At 40.4% G+C, this 22,428-nt stretch overlaps 1 protein-coding gene across 1 annotated transcript; it reads right to left on the bottom strand.

Moving 5' to 3' along the window:
* Window positions 1-1,956: 1,956 nt before the first annotated feature.
* LOC143332731 (CLOCK-interacting pacemaker-like) lies at window positions 1,957-14,995 on the bottom strand. The gene is made up of 4 exons (XM_076750492.1): window positions 14,903-14,995; window positions 9,272-9,449; window positions 8,385-8,569; window positions 1,957-5,603 (listed from the first exon to the last, which is right to left on the bottom strand). The coding sequence occupies exons 2-4, from the start codon at window positions 9,438-9,440 to the stop codon at window positions 4,251-4,253; spliced, it is 1,707 nt and encodes a 568-aa protein (XP_076606607.1). The 5' UTR covers window positions 9,441-9,449; window positions 14,903-14,995; the 3' UTR covers window positions 1,957-4,250.
* Window positions 14,996-22,428: the final 7,433 nt, after the last annotated feature.

Below are 22,428 nucleotides of genomic sequence, written 5' to 3'. Positions count from 1 at the left end.
TGTTCAGCTTCTCACATACGCCTTCTCTTGAGTTCACTTGAGGTTGAATGGACGAAAAAGAAGCATGTTCTTTACTCTGTTGGCTATTTTATACTCCTTCCCTGAATCCCTCCTCTCCATTGCACACATTCTTTTGCACACCAAACTGCCAAATCGTGTTGTGTGCGATTTTATATGTGTATACCCTTTTTTTTTTTTTTTTAGTAATTTTCCTGCCAAGCTTTGGCCTTTGGCGCAGGCCACTAGTTATGGCCTATGTGACTTCCTCACAACTTTTGTATGCTTTCATTTGGTCTCTAGAGTTGAACAACATCTGAACTGTCCCATTCCTCCGCCAAAGATGTAGAAAGTTCCCCTTTAATAACTCAGACCCGCCAAATCCCATCCCCTGCAGAACCTTAATGAATTCAGAAAATGAGTGCATGCAATGTTACTCACCAGTGAAAGAGGTCCAGATGGTCGATTAGCTTGCCAACCTCTGGCATTCTGTAATTCATACTTCACTATGTGGAAAGTCTTGTCCTAAATGGGTGCTAAGGATGGTGTATGTGGGATGGAGTCAAAATTCCCTACAGTGTCATTCAGGTCCATGTGGCTCAATGATGTGTTTTTGATAACAATGGAGCTCAATCTATGGCACAGAGCAATACGTCAGGCCTCAGATAGACACACAATATCTGTTAGTAGGATGCTGGTTAGAGTCTACACATGGGATTTGTTGACAAAAAGAAAAATACAGAATATCACCAGCATCATTATTTTAATAAAACCCCTCCTTAAACTTAGCTTTATAAATTCGGGGCAACAATGCCACCTACTTGGGGAAGTTGGGAACTGGTAGCACGTTCACTTTCGTGATATTGAGCCTGACTTTACCTGTCCGGAGAGCTATCACAGTAGGTGCTGTGCAATGACACATACCTTGTAAAAACATCCCAGAAATCCAGCATAGACAAAAAAGGAGAAAGTCTATTTATTCCTGAAGTCTCAGTTTTATAGTCTGGTTTTGCCAGATCCACCCTCAAATGCAGTGTTCAGTTGGGTTTGGGATGATTAACTTCTGGGTTTGCACACTCATCTGTACTGCCAGTGTGAATGAGTGGACAAGGCTTCTGCAGTATAACAGGTCTGCTAAGACAGAAGCTCATACCTATGTCAGTACTGTTGTTTGCACGGAAGAATGACAAATTTAAAGAATCTATTCAATTTTCAGTTTTAACATAAAATAAAGTCACAAATAACAGTTTAATATGCATTACTTTCACATAAAAACGCAAGCCTAAAATATCAGTATCAGTGTCAGTATCAGGGCAATGCTACGTATGCTGGGCCTTTAAGAGTTGAAATAAAAATGATCATTGAATCATAGTTTTTACAACAGAATAAAGTCTTGCAACATACTATGGTTTTACAAATGCAGTAATTTAAAAGGCATCAAATCATTTTTATCAACTTTCTAATGTACAAATTACACTTAGCGTTTTCTTTAGGAAATTGTTTAACAACATTATATTATCTATTATTTTTGTCAATCAGATCAAATCCAAAGACTGATTTATGGGTTTTGAGCCCAGAACCCATTGCTGTTTTTCATCTTTTATGATTGCATCTAGCACAACAACATCACACAAAAAGTAGTAAACACAAACTAATTATGTAGATCTTATTTGAGCAAAAACAAATCTCAAAAATGGGAAGCTCAAGAATCTCACAGTCAGAACCTGTTCTTCATATAAACCAAAGTAATGCATGATTGTATGCATGCATTACAAGCAACATTTTTTAACCTGGTTTATCAGAACATGATGTGTCTGGGCTGAAAAAAACAGTGAACAAATCTCTTAATATTCTCTTCAGAAATCTGAGGGGAGAATGAAAAAGTCGTTTCCTTTTAACCACTGAACAGCCAAAGTCAAACAATAACGGGATGAAAGACAGTATCTCAATAGATATATTCATGAATCAGAGCAGATTTATTGTTTAAGGTTGTGTTTGAGAGCAAGTGAAGAGAATCCATTTGTCATTTGCCATATACCAGTTATGTGTCCCACGCCTACAATCAATCTAACAAAAAAAAAGATTAAATCTGTAAATAAATCTCTGTAAGCAAATGCATATTTTCAAGCTCATACATCACAAAAATCTGTATACACTTGCGAACACACAGACACACTGACTTTCACGCACACTCCAGACATCCATGCATGACTAAGGAAAAAACCCACAACGATGCACTGCCGAGCAAGACCATACTATTTGAATCTGATTATCAGTAGAAAGTTCATTCACTAATCCATTCAGTAAAACTACAGTGTGCAATGTCTGCATCCACAGTCCAGTCAAGCAGGATGTCCTAAGTGATCATGAGGTCACTGATCAGGTACAGATGACCAGTTCCACACATGTATCAGATGATCATTTCAAACATCCATAGATCTATTGGTCATTCAGGTATGACAAATGCCATGGGTAGTCCAGGCTTTGCAGTTGAGCCAAATCTCAAAAAGCCACATATGGAGGTCCAATGGACAACAGTATGTGCACTTAGAATATGAATGTAACATGCATCAGTCACTAAACCAGAACACATCTGATCTGACTAATGTTAGTTTAAATATCATGAATTTCCAGCCAAAAATAGTAAGAAAAGCAATCAAATTTTTTCAGTTAAGCAAAGACTGCTAATTTGTGAATTTAGATGACCTGTTCCCATGTAGTGTAGAGTTAAGACTGCCAGGGGGTGCTGTCTTTTCTAACCTGGACAGGTCATTACACTTTCACTATAATTTACAATTGCTTTGGCTTCTACTGAATGCTACATATGTCCTCAACGGCTCACATAGCACGCAAAAGATACAGACAAAACATATGTATCAAAAATTACATCATACATCCCACACTGAGTTTATCAGAGCAACATTACAAATGATATGATTATGACTGAATCAGAGTTATTGTTGGTTTGAAAATAACTTGATGATTATCATAAAATTCTGTTAACCAGTAACTAACTCTCATCAAAGTTTGATACAATGATACAAATAGCAATAAGTAACAAAATGTAAATTTATGCAGCAGCATCTGGAATGACGCAGAATAAGACTTCAATAAGTGCTGACTGTATTGATTAAATATGCGGTATTACTGTAAATATAGATGAATGAAGTCTAGATTGTAAATGTACATTCATACAAGATAAAATGATAATTGTATTTTTTTCACTGCATCAGTCTCTATTTAGTATCCACCACAAAGCTGATATTTAGTAAATATATCAAACTTACAATGTCTGTAAGTTTACTGTAATCATCTAAAGTACAGTAAGCTGCAGTAATACAGTTATGCTGGAGAGCAAATGATATTAAACCAAATATTATTGTAGCAGACCATCACAGCAACATTTTGACAGGACTCAAAAGGACAAAAATTATATTTCTTTTTCCTTTTTCCTACCATTGTGGCAATAGCAGTGAAGTAGTTAGCAGTTATGCTGCAAAGCAGTTCACCAGGGTGATGATATTAAAATAAGAACAAATGCTTACAAACACATGTTGCATTGATTCAGTGATCCTTACACTTAGTAATAAGCAGGTGTCTGTATTCTGAGGACTGAACATGTGATGTTTGTATCAGTGTGTATGGCTACATTTTGTGTTTAAAGGGACAAATTTAGTAAGTCAGATTGGCTCTTTGCGTTGACAGTATTGCACACTGAATCTTGTTTGTGAAAACTGGGCCAAAGCAATTGTAAAATACTACAATAACCACTGAAAACTTGTCAGCCCCTATGTGAAGTGATTATTTCAAAGCAAAAGCTTTAACAGCCTATAAATGCTTGGAAACTCCACAGCAGACCTGAGTGGTAATAGCAACATTGAACAACTCATGTTTTCTATTTCCCTGTAAACATGTTTCAATTGTCTGACTGCATATAGGACATCCATCACTAACTATGAATGTGACCACCTGAATGACACTGACTGTCCACAGAAGGCAAAAATAGAGGTGAAAAACAGACACCTGAAATGAGCGGATCCCTGACTAAAAAGTAGGAAAATATATCAATCATGTTCAGCTTCAAATCATTTGTGTAAATTAAAAAAAATCAGCATTCCACCCTTTCAATGGGTCACATTCAGTCATACACTGCCATTTTGCACAATTTTTGCAAAACATATGCTCTCCTGTATTGCTCACTTCACATGTAACCCTGCGAGTTATTAAAGGTTAATGTCCTCTTCCCCAGGAAGCTAGAGGAGATAGTTATTGTGCGTTGAGCTCTCTGGCAACATAGTGAGATCACTTAAGTTCTTGTCTGCGACTGCTTGTTGGCATCCCTGTTCAGGGACAGAGCTATAAAGAGAAACAGAGAGGGAGGTGGAGGTATGATCCAGAGGACTGTCAGCATGCTCTCTTTCTTCTGTGTCTGGTGAGGGGGCAAACAGTGGAGATGGGGGTGATATTCCATCATCTATGTTGTGTAAAGACACCACCTTCGGTGGGTTGCTGTGTGTCTCAGTGGTTCTTATGTTGTTATCCTTCTCTTTGTCTCCTTCACTTCTAGTCTCGCTCTGTTGCTGGCTGCTGTTGAGCACTTTCAGTTGATTTAGGTCTAAGCTGGGATAGGAGCCTGAGTCTGTCATGGTCTGGAGGAGTTTATCGAGGCTGTATGAGTCTTCGTTGCACCTGCTCTGGCTGGCCTGGGCTACCTGGCACAGGAGATGGGTGTGTTGACGGAGTTGGGCAATTTCTCTCTCTGTGGCGGCATTCTGCTTCAGTAGCTCCTTGGTGCGTAGTGCAATGGCCAACAGGCCAGACTGGTTCAGAATCTCTGCTGTGTTGAGGAAACGGCGATGGCGTGTGGACGAGCTGTCCGGAGCCAGACAATATGGGCTGTGAGTTATAGAGGAAGAGGGAGATGAAGAAGGAAGAGAGGAGGATGAGGGCGAGTCATAGGAGGAAGGCGGTGAGGGTGTCTGAGAGCTGGAAACGGAGGGTGAGCCCACACTGTCAAAACCTGAGCTTCGTTGGCAGCGGTGGGACTTGTGTTGAGTGGTAGAGGAGGCATGGCTGGACGGCAGGCAGTGAGATGAGCTGGGAAAGGAGCTGTGCCCTCCTCTGCCTTTGTACTGGTATTGGGAATGGACTCTTCCCTCTTTCTGATGCTGCTGCTGGGGCTTCAGGACATGGCTGGTGGTAGATACAGCCTCCATTTTCTCTTCCTCAGTGCACACTCTCTTGCTCTGGCTCTGGCCTTCACTGCCACTCTCCTTAACCCCCTCCAGCCAGGTAACACCCTTGCCCTCATGGCTCTCCTTCCTGGGGTGTGGGGCGATGCGAGGGTAAGAATTCAGGATGGGCAGGTATGAGTTCTTGCTGCTGTGGTTCTTGCTGCTGTGGTTCTGGTTGCTGCGACTCCCTCCTTTCTTAACTTGGCCTTGGGGTGCAACTATACCAGATAAAGTAGTCAGGGTAGAGGAGGAAGGGGCAGACATTGCTGGCTGTTGGATCAGTAGAAGCTGCGTGGGTGCTTTGGCATTGGTAAGGCTGTGCCAACCTCTGCCCCACGCCAGAGGGCCATGCAGAAGCTGCTCCGGTCTAGACTGTACCGCCAGGAGGTTGTGAGCAGGGTTTTATGTGAGCAGCAAACAGACCAGACCAAACCAAAGTAAAGGAAAAAGAGGAAGATAGGGAGGAGGTTAAAGTCACAAAGAGATAAGCAGTGGGACATAAAAATAACTGAGATTGAGAATGAGAATTTTTAATTTCAGTAATCATTCTAACGAATGACATTGACCCCCTTAACGCCTTGCATTAAAATTCATTTTGGATGATCGGACAATAATATAGTGCTCGACCACATGAAAGAACAGGTAAAAATGCACCCAAGACGTACTAAGAATGGACTATGATCTGATTGGCCAGACCACCTCCGGATGTGTTCAGGGATGCATTGTGTCCACACTGAACACAACTGTAAATGCAACTGTGTCTTAAGTCAACATACGTCTTCTGGATAATACTGGCCACAGTCTTCCACAAATAAAATCCAAAGTTTTATGGTGCATTCATAGGTTTAATCCACATTTTTCATCTGTAAATGCCCTCAACACTATCCTCTCCCACCTGTCTTTGTTGTGCTCCCGCAGTCCCCCAACTGTCTTCTGGACAGTGGTGGCACTGACCACAGCTGAAAAAGAAGCAGCTGCAGAATACAGCATTCTCCTCTGCTTTCATCTTCTGCATTCCAGTTGTTGAAGACGGCTTTTTCCTCTGCTTCGAAAAGCCCTTACAATAGCACAGCTATGTTTTTTAGAGCCTCATAAACCAGAGGGCATAAGAAGGAATAAACCACAAGAAAGCTACACTACTGGATACACATATTAATACCAGGTGTAACTTTAATCATGTTAAATGATATCTAGATACAATCTAGATTCGAGACGCATTTTAATGCAAGGAATAAAGGGGCTCATTTATTTACCACAACTTTTAATTACAATGTCGCCATTCTACTATTGATATGCCTTCCAAATGTACTAGAGATACTCTATTACATTAGCACCTGTGTAATAATATAGTGAACATCTCTCCAGTACATGCTCAAAAAATATTTAAATCAGCTCATCAATATTTTTTCTATTAAAAATGGATCAAATGTGTAATCTGAAAGATGTAGCTCATACTGTCAAAAACACTGAAAATGATCACAGATTCTGCAGTTTGATATAGATCTACAGAGCTCAGCAGAACGTATTTCATCTCACTGTTTTCGTTTAACAGCTTGCAACTTTGCTGTTTTGGTTCATTACTCACTGTTGTGAGCATCATTTCCAGTGGCAGCTAGCTGTTTTTAGTGAAAAGGCTCTGATAAACCCACCGTACACTACCTGCTCAGCACCAAATTGCAGATAGACAAAGCTATCACTAGTTGATGAAAGAAGGCATACAATCCAGATTGCAAAAAAAATGTTTGCTGTGTAAAATATGAATAAAACACAATGTGATAATCTGCTAATCCTTTTTGACATATACTCAACCAAAAACAGTCCAAAGACAAAATAAATAAAGATTAACCTCACCAACTTTGAAATCTGATGCAGCAACACATTTCAAACAAGTTGGGACAGGAGCAACTAAAGACTGGGAAGGTTGTAGAATGCTCCAAAAACACCTGTTTGGAACATTCCACAGGTGAACAGGTTCATTGGTAACAGGTGATAGTATCCTGATTGGGTATGAAAGGGGCATCCTGGAAATGCTCAGTCGTGGATGGAGCAAGGTTCACCACTTTGTGAACACATGATAATATAAAGGATATTACTGCATGGACTCAGGAACACTTTGTCAGTGAACACAGTTTGTTTGCAAATGATTGCATTTTATTCATACTTTACACAGCGTCCCTACATTTTTTGAAATCAGGGTCATAGCAAAGACATGAATATTTTTCTCAGGAGTTGGTACAGACCAAACCAGAGCTAAAAGCAGAGAGAATATTAATTCATCAGATAGACACAAGCATGAATCCAAATCAGAGTTAATGCTGCTCTGCGTCTGCTGTGTAACTGTAATATGCAACTCTTTGATGTCACACTTTATAACCCTATAACTGTACAATGTGGTGTTGTGTGTACAGTTTGTTCCTACAGCCTCCAAGTGGCAAAAAAAAAAAAAAAAGAAAGATTTGAATGGTTCAATGCTTCAGCTGTTTTTACAAAGCAATGCACTGATTACTTGATCCATCTTTTGATAATTGATTGATTTTTCAGATATTTTTTGAAGAAGAAATACCACACTACTCTCATTCCAGCCTCTTCAAATGTAACAATTTGTTGCTTTTCTCTGTTCAATTGCATAGCAAACCTTTGTAATGTTGGTAAGACATTTGAAGACATTTCCTTGGATTCAGTGGGCATTTTTCACATTTTATGGACATTTAGAAAATAATCATAAGATTAATCAACAATGAAAATTATTGTTAGATTCAGCCCTACAACTGTATATATTTCATGGCCGACAATACTATGGTAGTGGACTGTTTGTGTCCACCTGAAGTAGCTGTTTGTTACCTACATGAGTTTATTAAATACTAATTAACGCCATAGTTTGTAATGTCATTTACATAGTTAATATTGTGGCTTTCAAAAAAGATTGCAATGCCATCAGTTAGTGAAATGGAAAATTAATTATTATTGATCTGCCAACCCCTAATAAAGGAAACTATTAAGATACACTTTAATAAGAACTCACTGTTAACTGACTGTAGGTCAGAACAGTTACCCATTCCTTGATAAATTGTACTTAAATCTGTGTTCATGATGCAACAAAGTAGAATGCCTGAAAAAAAAAAACAAGTTGTTATGTGTCACTGAATATCTCACCGGCTTGACCACCAGGTTTTTGATGACATAAATGGGGGTGAGTTCCTCATAAGGAGGCATGTTGTGGCCTGTCGCATTCACACTGTTGTTGCTGTTGTTTGAGCTTTTGCTGCTTTTCCTGTGAGGTTTGCTCACACTGCTGTGCTGGTCCTCTAAATCAGTGTGCACAGACTCAGAGCCAGCCTCTGGGGGAGAGGGAGAACCAAGAGTGAGAAGAGACAGACAGGGCAGGGGCAAGATGTCATTTTCTTACCACTTGCCAGGGTAAAACAGCACAAAAAACATCTGCGTCTGAAAAGGTTTGTTTCTGCAGGTGTGCAAATTGTCTTTGAACAAAACATGACTTTTGTATATGTCATAAAATGTGTAAATACTATGCATCTGTTTCCTCTCCATAAGTGCTGTTAAAAATAATTAGTACTAATACTACTGATTTCAATTCTGTGTGGATTCAGTATGAGTTCACTGTAGAGTTTTATTATCTCACAGTGGTCTAAATGTCACTTTACCAATCTGACGTGAACACAATTCTCAGGAGAACATGGACATGAGTAATTTATTAGAGACTGGCAACATGTACAGATGAAAGGCTGATTATCAACTGTAGTGGCCTACAGCTCAGAGGACGGGTCTTGTGGCCAGATGGTGGCTGGTTCGATCCCCCGACCAGCTGGATAAATCTGAGTAGGGAAATTAAAAGAGCAGCTTTCTCATACTACTCGTACTAAGTCTTTCAAAACTGATGCTAGTTGAAACTGAGTGTATGCTCATCAGCATCGTGAAAGTAGAAAAGCGTTGATGTTTTTCTGTGAACACTTTAAGTGAATTAAATCTGTAGGGTGTTCATGCAGTCTGTGTCTACACATCCGAATGGACCCTTTGCCCACCTGAGTACCCAGAGTCTTTTTCAGAGTCCTTCTCCGAGTCACAGTGCAGCATGTGGTTGCTCATGTCACCCTGGGAGGCCCGCAGGGTGGCACTGTTACTCTTATCCTTGGCAAACTTTGAGGTGCTGCGGGGGGGCCGCTCCCCAGAATGCCCCTGTTCCTTTGGCATTCCAGACCTCTGAAAATGACAGCAAACAATCAAATTTTTACAGTGAGATACACAGCATTAGATATTAAAGACATGTAGATGAGCATTTTTCAGTCTTCTCAGACCAAAAATCAAGCAAACAAACAAACAAACAAAAAAAGGCCAGTTAACAAGGTTGTGATTAAGCACTTTTGCACAAGCACAAAACATCTGAATCTTTATCATAACACAATTTAAGCATAACAGATTAATTAACCTGGAAACATCTACCAACATGGGGAACAAATACAATGTGTCTATAATCTATGTAGAGTGGGTCTGTGTCTTCAATCCCCTGAACCTGATTACCTCAAAATATCTTTTAACCAAAATCTGTTTCTCTCAATGACTTTTCTCAGTGTTTTACTTCATCATGCCACTCTTGACCACAAAGACTTTGTCTGTCAATCATGACAAACAGAGTTACTGTATAAGTCTGGCTGTCTGCTCATTCAGACCAAACGATGCCAAATCATCTAAATGGATCTGCCTTGTTTAGAAATAAAAATATTAAAAAAATCTGCTTCCCACGGGGTTTAGCACCACTTCCAAACAGGTCCTGTCTGTAACATTTTCTATTTTCTATTATTATTCTTCATAATAATGCATTCATCATGCTTGAAGACTATACTCATAATCACACATAATGCTTTCTGATGCACTATATCAACAGTGATAAAACATTATAGATTTGACTTATAATGGATTATAACTTCAAGGGTCTTATGGATGCTCTTGACTATTATAACCTAGAGGTTGACTGATGGGGCATATAATACATTATGACTACCTATACTCACCTGTGCACACCTCAGCAAATAACTGTAAGGACTCATAGTATGCTATACTGGTCCATGCCGCATCATAAGTTATTGTATGTGCTTAATGAAGTGAAATATTTTTTAATGTTTTTAATTCATCATAACGTTTCATTGTCTGAGGTAAGTCTAATGTATTTTCATGCATTTTAAAGAACCTATGCTGCACTATAAGTGATTATGTATGTAAATATTATTGTTTTTTTGTTTTGTTTTGTTTTGTTTTTGTTTTTTTTAAATGGGAAAACGGCAGAAAATCCATGATGGCATTCAAAGGTTTTTTGTAGAGAACATTGGAGTTTTATTTCTTGGAAGGAACTTGCATGTGATTTCCAGTTATTGTGCAATGTTTCATATTTCCAGCTCATTCCAGTTCACAGAAATTTGAGTTGTTGTGGCAGAAAAATAACAATACTAATAATACCAATGCTGATAGTCATTAATTTATCATACAATATCTTTTCATTGATTACTTATTTCAGTCTTATTCCTGTGCTTAATATCGAACATGTTGCGGCTGTTGCGCTATCATTAGCTTAGCTATGGTTTAAGTCTTCAGACGGGTTTAAACCTGTGTTGTCTGGGTTGATGTCACATGATCACTTCAACCCCATTGCTTAGTCCTCAGACACTGCAGTTAAACGACACTATTAGTTCAGTCTGAACATGGCTGCTGTGTCCTGCAGAAATCACTCCTGCAGAACTGGTTCAGCTGAGGCTCATGGTCAAACAATTCAATATAATATAATCTATAGTGTATATAGATTGCATTTATATAGATCTCGTCTAGTCTATCAACTGCTCAAAGCACTTGAAAACACACGCCAACATTCACACATTGATGACAGAGGCTGCTATGCAAGGCGCCAACCTGCTCATCATCAGCAGTCATGCTTTCTATCCAAAGTGCCCACAATGGTTCTATGCTCACCCAGTCACACAAACGCACAACCAAATGCACTTGGCTATTTCATGAATAGTTGAGCCCTAGTTCACAGGTAGGAAAAAAGACTTATCAGGGAGACAGATTTATTACAGTAAATATATTTAATGTCAAGGGTGAGAATGTCAAAAAGTCATGCACAGAGCATCACTCATGGTGTATTGCATTCACTAATATTGACAATGTGGAAATGTGCAGTGGAAACACCAGAACACAATTCACATCACAATAACACCAGTAACAGCGCAGCAACACTGATACAGTTATGATAATAATAATTCCATTACCCCAGTGCATACCGATAAGACATGAGACCCGCCTATTACCAGTGCACTGCATAATGATGAGGTGCTCTGACACACCTGCACTGGGCGGCTCAGACCTGTGCTCGTTTTAACACAGCAGGTCCAGTTTAGAATGCAGATATGTTTGGAATTCCTGCAAGTTCTGGTCCCGTAAGAAAACATACCAGCTGTTGCGTCTTTTATTTGGAATTATGTCTCAATAACGGTTTTTGTGTCAATGTTACTATCAGAGGTGAGCTGCAAGGTTCTGTCACAATCACCAGGATACTGGGTGGGGAGAGACGTGGATAGCATGCAACAATCATTGGTCACAGAGTTAATACGATTATATGTGTTTTAAACACTTGGCTAATTCATATTGACAGTATGTCCGTACAATACCTATGACATGCAATCAGCTCCACTGTAAACCAGTCCCTCTCCTGTCGTCTGACAACCTTAAATTGGATTCTTATTCTGCAACAAGCTCTGTTTTTATTTCAAAACAGAAAAGCAATCCACCATACTATAAACACTGATTTATAAAGATAGACTGTGTGTTCATTCTGCTACCATTAAACCGCTGAATGCCTTTACCCACAGTGTCATTCCATTCATCAGTGGAGACAGCAGTCACACACAACTCTCAGTGATATGAAAAGGTCAATCACTGACATGTAGAAGGCAACATCATGTCTTTGTTCTCATTAATATGGCCATGCTATCAAAGAGATGTTTGATATCTTTGGTTGAGTTCAAAGCTAACGACAACAGCAGAACACAGGTGTGCAACCTCACACAAACTGCACACAACTACACACAGGCATCCAAAAACTCATATTAACTTAACATTATGGGAACAAAACTACACATCATTCCCTTAACAGCCAAAAGGAACTGCATAATAATAAAAAACAGACCCTTCCATCAGCAAGGTGGCAATGTAGGCTGTACCATTCCTGCAGGTAAATCCAACACTTCTTGAAAACAGGTAAGTGATAAGATAAGATAAGATAAGATAAGATAAGATAAGATAAGATAAGATAAGATATGAATGATAGAATGATAGAGTCATCCATTATTGCTAACCTCCAAGTAGAAACACTTTCACACAGGTCATCATATGACATCCTTTTGCAATCATACAGAAACAGATCACAGTCATCATAAATAACTTACTTCATCAAATTTACATGGTCTAACCAAGTGACATCACTGATGATGTCACCAGTGTATAAATGCAGGCAGTGGTTAAGTACCTCCTGCCTTTATGTCTGAATAAGTAACATCAGTCTGAATAATGTGGACTGATATGGTAAAGGCTTACAGATCCATTGTTCAATAGTGTTTTAAGATATATGTTATCAAGATAAAATATAAGGTACTCTCACCTTGGATCACCTCTATTCAATATGTGGATGCTGTAATACTGATACACGTTTACACGCACACGTGATAAATGCACAGAAAACAAGTTTAGCTTCTGAAAACCCCAAAATTTAAAAGGCACTTTCATCGGTCTACCAAATGACAGTGACTGCAGTGAGAAACTGCAAAGACTGTCTACATTCAGGAGGGGGAGTGTACCGTGTTTCCTGAATAAGTAGAAAAATGTTGATGTGATTTATGGTCTGAATGGAGTTAGGGCCATTTCCAGCACAACACTGTCACAGAAAAAAATGGCCATCGTGTAAGAAGAAATGTTAGAAGTGCAATGACCTTATCTGACACACATTATCAATCAGTTCTGGCCAAACAAATAGTTCACAGGCCACAACAGGACTCGTGTAAGCATCAGTAATATCTGACAAAGGCTGGATGTAACAGAAAGCATTATGCACAATAATTACAGTTTATTTGAAATAAAATCTGACATTGACATTATTATATTGATATTTTGCAGATGAAACTTTCACTAAGGCCACTGTGAACTCTACATGTCCCTGTAGGAACAGCAATAACCGAGTGTTTCACTGTTGTTTGTTTTGTTTTCGTCATCACCATTTAAGCCAGTCCACATGTACACGAACAGAAAAAAGAAACACACGTCTCGCCTGAAGAAGAGCCATAACCTACAGGCTACCTGCAAACTGAGATCCCACCGTTAAACATGCTTGAACGTGGAAAGCGGATTCGGAAATTCACGAGCGCTCTCGTGTCGTGGGAGCGTTGATTACGTCGCAGTGACAATCGCGCTCTGACGCCTCTGTTGTTCAATGGAAGCGGAGGAGTAACTAACGCGTAAACATGCTAAAAGTCACGTGAGCAAGGTTAGCACCAGCACTGTTTTAGCCACAAACCCGCTTCCCGTAAACACACGAGACAACAGCGCACAGTCCGTTATCACAAGCCCAAAACCCTACACGTCAACACGACAAACAGAGGCTCTGAATCTCTACTGGCTGTCCAAAGAATTCACTTTAACTGACCTAAAGCTGCGTTTGCGCTGACAGATACGCGTCAACGTGCGCACCGAGCACAGGAAACACTCTGTGTGACATTACAACGCGCTCTCTGACACAGCTGACGTCCACAAAAACGCTGAGGGTCACATGCAGTCAGCTCATTCGTCAGAGTGGTCGTGTAAGTCATGTGTTGTGTCTCAGACTCCTGTGGAAACACGACTGCACGCACATGCAGATGAGGCTGCTGCAGCAGGAACTTGATAAGGTGGTCCCTGGCAGACTATACAGTCCCACCCCCGACACTGTTATGTAATAGACTGGTGCCGCTGCTCAGTTAAAAAAAAAACAAAAAAAAAACAAGACCGCTGTAAATCCACATGGCAAGTCCCCATTCACTGCTTGTATGACAGTCACAATACACATTCCACACATTTAACGCTTACAAAATAACAGCTGGCCATGTCATGTCATGAAAGTTCATTTGCTATTCTATGTTTCTGTACTTAGTTGTGTTTTTAAGAACACTCTTTTCTCTTAGTTTTATTCTATGCTTATGTGTATTGTTTAACCAGCTGCTACAACAAAAGACTTTCCCAAATTGGGATCAATAAAGTAGAGACTAAGTCAAAGTCTAGATGGAATTTCTCCTTCGGGGGACTAATAAAGGCGTTCTGATTCTGATAACGAAGAATAGGCTCGTGCTGAGTGATGGGTCACTGAACCAAAGTTTAGACACTGTGAAAATCGAGATACAAGCAGTTCACTCACCTGTCAGTGTTTCATCCAAGGGACAGGAGAAAACAGAGAAGCAACAGGAAAAGAGAGCATCTCCACACGCAGACAGGCAGACCCTCCTCCTGTCCTCACTTTAGACATCCATCCTGGACACAACAATGACAGACACGCGCATATAAATACACACACACACACACACACACACACATATATATATATATATATCAAACAATTAAAGGAGAGACTAAGACATAGTTACATTTATACATGTGATGCCGTCGGCCGGAGTGTCCTCCCTGGTCTTGGAAAAACGGCCAGTTTGATCGTGTAATGAAAGCGTCCATGATGTTGATTTGCACGGCCACGCCCCCTCCCCCCCCTCCCGATATCTAAATATTAATGAAGGTGTCGATACTCGGTGGTGACGTAACAGCAGTGGTTTGGCCAATCCCGTGCCAAGACACGTGTTTGGGTGGTGACGTCAGACAGTCCACGTGAGAGGTGCGTTTGGAATTAGTATGGTGCTTTTAACGCTGTTGTAAATAGTAAGGCTACACGCTGTGTTGCACATGGAGTAAGTGATAAACTCGACCCGTGATGGGGTACTTGATATTCACATGTGAAATGATTTCAAACATGTCAGACAAATATTTATTTAATATTTATTTTTTTTTTCATTATAAAGTAAATTTTGTTCCAAAAATGCATAATGCACAAAATATGTATCTGTGGTGTCATGTGTTTAGAAAACAGGAAGTTGTTTTTGTCTCTCTCGGCTGTCTAGTAATTGAAATAAATGCATCTTTGACCGCGTTTAATGTACTGTACTGGTTTAAAATAACTATTGATTTTACTGCATTGTGATGTGAGGTAGGCCTGCAGACCAATACTGCCTGTCACTGACAGATGTTGCCACTTCATACAGGTCCCAAAACTCCAGGAGGAGCCGGTAAACGGTCTGTCTGACGGTGCATTCACGTACAGACGGAAAAACTGCTATTTTAATAAAAAATACGAAAGCATTGCCTCACCATACAAGAAAGTTTAGGCTTTGATAGCTTTCACGTGTCGCTAAAAAGCGTAAGTAGGTCAAATGTCACCCACAGCACCAGTATAGGGTGATACAGCCCAACTTCCTCAACAGTGCTACTATATTTATAAGGGTATGCCCAGCTGTTAATGATGAGTTATCCTGCCAAACACACACAATTAGTAGTTTGTGATCACTACTCGCAGATCAGTTGCTGCCATAGGACATGGTCTCTGGTCCAACACGAAAGCAGCCACACCCATTGATTTGTCTGTCTTCTCTGTGAACAGCTGATCAGTGCTTCGAAATACTACAATAACACGTTCACCGCTGTCCCGTATCCCATAACGTAGGAGACAGTGGATGTGTGCGGCAACATGTGAGTGGATCGGGTGGAGGGGTGGAGGCGTGGTCGCTCCCCGGCAGCACATGTTCCCAGCCCAGCTGGAGGAGTGCTGACAAGCACCGTGAGGCTCCCGTGTGTGTGCGCGCCCGAGCACGCAGCAGCGTACCGTCTCTGACAAACAGGAGACGCAGTGAACCACAGCGTTACCTTCTTACATAACTGCAAGTCGTTCATCCGCTGACCATGACATAACGTAGAGGGTCTCACGCGTTCTCTTGTATGGATTTTTTTTTTGTTTGTTTGTTTCTACTTCACTTGTGTTTACTGAAGAGGGCTGCTGTATGACATATTGATGAACACAGTGTTGGGGAGCAGCTGTGCAGGAATGTTCAAGGGTCAGAGATAAACAAACACAATGATTTTGATATGTCACAAGTGTTCATTTCCTGACACTGTAGATTGTATAAACCATGTAGGCTGAATTGTCCCTTGTGCTGCACTCACAGCATTGAACATATATACAGATTATTATAAAAAGCACATGTAGTTATTCATACATATACATACACATGTACACACCCAGCAGATAATTCTGTCGTGCATTTTTTGAGTTTGTGTTTGGGGAATGTATACTGCAGTAACAAGATAGTGATGATGATAATGTGTTTTTCAACTTTGCATTAAAGGTGCAATATGTAAGAATTGGCCTGTTGTCAAAATCATGCTCCAAACAAGGAGGTAGCAACAAATCAGCAGGGTAACCCGGGGGCATAGGGTTGGTGTCAGCATTGATAGGGATACAACAACCAATGGCCATCCATACAGAGGTGGGGCTCAAATCAATGTCAACATTTCAATGTGAAGGTGCCATACACAATAGAGTAGCAACCTCTCCCAACAGCTGGTAACACCACACATTAGACCATGATATGTCACATGATGGCACTGGCACCTTTTTTCAAACCCAAATTACATCAAGAGCAGCAGACATGGACGGCCACTACTACTGAGTTCAGATAATACAGTTCAAGGTATGTCAACATGCGGACGGGTGGTGTCAGGCACACCCATCTGCAACAAATGCCACGGATTGTACATTCTGTGATACACACACACACACACATGCACACACACGCACGCACATACACACACAGAATGTTGTTGAAAAGTTGTCCAAAAGATGTCCAAAAACAGATCGATTCATTGTACAATTTCCCAACTCACTTAACTAACTAATTCAGCCAACTAACTTCAGACAAAATAGAGAAAAAATAATGGCAACAGATAGCTTCAAGGTGTGCTCAGGTGAGTGAGTAAAGCTTCCTCACTGATCCCTGGACAGTGACAGCCTTACATTGAATACCATGGGGATACAGAATTGCGGATCTGCCTCTGAACTCAGATTATCACTATACTACATCATGGGGATGTGGAGCAGCTGTGAGACCAAATCAGTGGGAGAGCATAATGTTAAACAGTAAAACTACCCAGCAAACATTTCCTCGACCTCCACTGAGGCCAACAAGTCCAGTCAATGTCGAGTCACAAGGTGACTTTATTTCAATCACTGGCTTACATGAGCTTTTGAGGGTGATTTTGAGGAAAACGTGCTTGACAATGGTGTTTAAAATAGCAATGATGGAACTTTTCAACTGTTTATTTGAAAAGTGTTATTATTATAAATGCAATGCTATCATGTACAGTGTATGGTGAATACACTGTATAGAGACTGAAATGCACGCTTTATTCCAGCATTTCCACGACTTCCATTTAGGAACAATTTTTCCTTGCACACTAACACTAAATTATCCCTTTGGCCAGTTGATATTATTTCCATGTGGAGTTGAACGGGGGGTGGGGGGGTGGGGGGGGGGGGGTTGCATGTGAGTTTTGAAAAGACAATCAAATCTAAAATACAAATGTGTTTGTAAAGACATTAATTTTATTGTTTGCATGCTAAACATCTGAGTTTGAGGCTAAATGGTGGATATCTCATAGATAGCTGGTTTTCATATTTGTGCATATGGACTAGGAGTGAGGAAGCTAGCATGCTAGCTGTGTGTTTTGGAAAATGAAACATGTATATAGTTGGATGGCAAAGCAGTTTTCTCATGCATTACTGCTGTGAACGTTTGGTTATTTTTAGGACCTGTTCTTTATTTTTCCAGTCTTTATTCATAGCAAGAAGGGTGATAGCTTTTGATGTTGCTGACAAAATGGAATTGATCTAGTTAGCCCTTTACACTGGGACTCATCACATGAAGGTGCATAATCTAAGTGATTTGAAAATTAGTGCACACATTTTACAAACATACAGAGTTTATTCAAAAAATGTCTACTGAAGTTGTAGGTCTAGGAGGAGGCAGAGGCATCCGAACACACACGTTTCATAATCTTTGATGCAACCAGAATAAAATGCTTATAAATCTTATTATTTTTTAAGTAAAGACATAATGTCCTACCAAAACAAGCAGACTGCCTCAATTTATTGTCTTCATTTCCACTGATTTTACTGACCCCATCATAACCACATTGTTGCATTTTTGTTTTTTAAAAACACAGTCCTAAGGCTTCAAACTACCGCGTGACTGGAGAAGACCGAGGTTGAGACCAAATGCTGAAGCACAAGACAGTCATGCAAAAGATGGTGCTGCACAGGAATGGACCTCCTTGCACGAGTCTGAGGAGCCACAGGAAGCAGCCACTTCACAGCAGGGAGCAAAGGGAGTGCAGCAAGTGCTGTCAGATGGCACCTCAGAACTTCATGGTGCTTCAACTGATGCACCACTGATGGCAAAACACAGCAATTTCACACACACACACACACACACACACACACACACACACACAAAAACACACAACATTTTGGATTAGGGTAAAGGAGGGACCACACTTGTTTGAGTTTAGACAGAACCCAATGCCCTAGTTCAGTGTCATTTCCTGTTTCTAATGTGTACTAATGCAGCTATCTACGACATCCACTTCTGTACGATGCGTGTTTCGATGGCGCTGTCAGTGGGTCAGCAGTGCCCAGCCGTTCTGGTGGCAGGGTGCCAGGTTTCTGGTAGCTGCCACTGACTTATTTTGACTTGTTTTAAAATGGAGAGTACTGGTGGATGAATGCGGCACACACTCGGCCTTCACCCTGGAGATTAGGAAAAGGGTTTTTGCCCTGTATGAGTCAGATTTCATAGAGTTGACTTAATATTTCCAGTTTTCTGTTGAAGTTTGGTTAGGTTAAGGCAACAAAACTACTTCTGCCAACTGTCACACATTGACTGTGACACTCACGCAACTGATGCTTGTCACACGTCCATTTTCTCATACAGTGAAAACCAAATTCATAACTGCTAAAATCATGGTGCATAAAGAGGACAAGGACAGACCAGACAGAGAAGCACCATGCAGCAGCAAGTTATTCAGACTGTTAGATTGTAATGTCATATACCGTATGCATGCTGCTCAGCAGTGACACTGTGTTTCTCCCTCTCCTCTCTCGCTGTGTGCACGCAGACAGGACTGACTTTTCAAGGTTTCCAACAAGAGGTTTGTTTTGCAGTATAATGCAAAAACATGAATTTACTTGTACCTCAATACTGAAATCAAGCAATATAGGCCAACAGAACTTAACATTTTTGATTAACGTTATACAGCTTTGCCAACACGCTCATGCTACATGGATTTTTAGAATGAAATTTAACACCAAATAACAGGAAGTCACTCAGAAAAATAGTTGTAATGTTAAATACGTTTTCTGTGGGCAAAAGACAAAGTTGGAACATAATTACACGATGGAAAGTGAGTCTAATGTCTAATACAGCATTGATGACTGATAACACTCACCATACATATTCACCAATGATCGTGTCACACTGTTATGAGGAAGTGGGGCTTGAAATGCTTCTTCAGGCCCCTTTGGCCTGGCATACATTCTGATGGTTTGGGGGAAGCTACTCTCGAAATCATATACAACCGATGTCCAAAGTTAGTCACATTAATCAATTAGAGATGTGTCCTTAGGGCTCGTGGCAGTGCAAGGGTCAGAGCCTCTGTTCACCACTGAACCAACACCTGTAACACCTGTTTTGATATTTGTGAATCTTGTCTTGCAGTTCCAGAGATACAAATTAGTGCATGTCTGATCTTCTCAGTGCTCCAACAGTGGTCAATATTCTCTACTTCATCTTGCTATCTGGGAATTACATCATACATCCAATCAGTAAATAGAAGTGAGGATAATACTGTCGTTGGCCTGTTGCTCTGTCATGTTGTATTTTTTTAAATGTTGCTGCAGTTCCGGGTTGTTTTAATTGGAGGTGGTTAATTGAGTCATTTAACGTGATTGTTGTCTGTTTAGCCGAATTGCTGGATTAATTCTAAGGTAAATGACGACTAGTATGGAAGGCACTCTTGGCTTCTGTACTCAGTTATCTCATAACTGTTTAATTATCTAGAGAAAACAAAAGGTTCATCACTCGACATGAGAAAAAAAAAAAAACTATCCAAGTCCAGTATCAACAGTTTTAAGCAGTTGCTCAAAAAATTGAAGTCAGGTTGTTTGTATATTGGACTTTTGTAGATGTTCTTTTGTTTGTTTGTGCTCTGTGTTCCCCCTGCTGGTTCTTTTGAGTATTTGGTGCTTATGAGGTTGACTCATGATGTTTTGCATTCTTCCCTCAGGTGCATTTGGTCTGGTCTGATTGATGGGAAGCCAATAAAGAGGGGGCAGGAAGCTTGGTTCATTCTTTTCCTCCGCAGCAGGGGCGCTTTGTGACTGACAGCGTGTAATGTCTTTGCTTTTAGTTGTTTAATGCTGGCTTCGGGTAGAGGGAGGATCCCAGTCTGACTGGCTTCCCTTCTTTGTTTAGTTTTGGCCGGCCCTTCAGCCTTGTGTTTTGTTGTTTGGTATGTGGTTTGTCATTTCAGATAATACATAACTATCTATCTGAAATGAACTGAGCCAAGTGTAATTGCACACATTTGGTTGACAGTTATGTTTTAAATATATGATCATACCCGATGGATAATGTGAATAAACTGATCGAGGCAGTAGAAATGACACTGGCTTTAAACCTCAGGTAAGCTTGCAGTTCTATTTTTGGCCACTTAGAGGCAGTGGAAACAAGCTGAAGACCACACTGAGACATTATGTGTTGATAAGGTGGACTTCTTGACAAACTGCTGCATATTTCTGCATCCAGCAGACCGGGAGCAGTACAATGTTCATTTGAAGTTGCCCCTCTGGTCACCTGACAAATTAAGTGCTGTTTAAATTTTAATCTTTCATAAAAAGCACACGGGTAGAATTAACTACTTTTCTAGAAACTGTGCCAATACAAAATGAAAACGGCACTGAGACTTACATGGTTCAGAGCCACATTTTTTTATTCTCTTCACCTGTCATCCTTGTCTGATTTGATTCCTGATGTGATGTCCATGAGAGTGCTCATTCCAAAATCTGGAGAGAGTACATTAGACTGTGGACTACAGTGGATTCATTGTTTCTCAAAGAGAAAGTAAGATATTTCTGACTCATTTCAAACCAAAAGTATTTAACAGTCACCACCATGTCTTTTTTCTTGCTTTCTAAAGGTAAACCAGGTAAATCATCAGTACACTGAATTTGCTTTTTCTTCATATTTTGACTATAAATGATATGTAACTTAGGATGGGAGTTGACACAATTTCTTTTAGATTTCGTGGCACAATGAGAGGCTTATATTTATACATTTTCCCCCCAACCAAGGTGTCTTGATATGGCTGTGCATGTATGTACTTCTTGTGACTCCTGAACTCACAAGCAAATGTTCCTTTTCAGTCCAACAAGAGCCAAACTCCACATTCCCAGACGCCCCCAAGTGGTACAGATCACTATTGCTATCAGTGAGACTCTCATCAAAAGACTGGAGTCACTGTACACCAAATATGATGCTGAAAACCTGTTACTGCAAAGATTACACTTATTTTAGAACCTACCTGAAACAGTTATGGCCAAAGTTCACTTTTCTTTTTTCGACTGTAGGGGCTTGTGAATATGAGATGTGAAACTCCTGTTGTGTAATAAAATTGTAAGCCATACATTTCACAAGTGACATTCTTTATTCAGGGGACACACAGCACTTTCTGTCAGTGGTGGGTTACCTCCTCTGAAGGTGTGTGTGTGTATATATTTCTATATCTCTATCTATCACTTAATTATAAACTAAATTAGCAGTGGAGGTGGAACAGCTGGTGGGCCGGCGCAGAGACAACAACCTGATCCTGAACGTGGACAAAACCAAAGGAATCATTGTCGAATTTCAGGAAGAACCAGCCCAGCCACGCTCCACTTCTCCTCAACAACACGGCTGCGGAGGTGGTCAGCAGCACCAAGGTCCTGGGGGTGCACATCACAGACGACCTGTGAGTG

The sequence above is a fragment of the Chaetodon auriga genome, chromosome 15, assembly GCF_051107435.1.
Source record: "Chaetodon auriga isolate fChaAug3 chromosome 15, fChaAug3.hap1, whole genome shotgun sequence".
Classification (NCBI taxonomy): Eukaryota; Metazoa; Chordata; class Actinopteri; order Chaetodontiformes; family Chaetodontidae; genus Chaetodon; species Chaetodon auriga.
The sequence above is the reverse complement of the archived record's forward strand: the minus strand, read 5'-3'. Positions and strand labels throughout refer to the sequence as shown.

Excerpts from the sequence above, each read along its gene's own strand:
- LOC143332731 (XM_076750492.1), bottom strand. The coding sequence starts at position 9,440 with ATGCCAAAGGAACAGGGGCATTCTGGGGAGCGGCCCCCCCGCAGCACC. Across the intron at positions 8,570-9,271 it reads AAAAGACTCTGGGTACTCAG|AGGCTGGCTCTGAGTCTGTG; the intron begins GTGGGCAAAGGG and ends CCTCTCCCCCAG. Across the intron at positions 5,604-8,384 it reads AAAACCTGGTGGTCAAGCCG|TCTAGACCGGAGCAGCTTCT; the intron begins GTGAGATATTCA and ends CTGGCGGTACAG.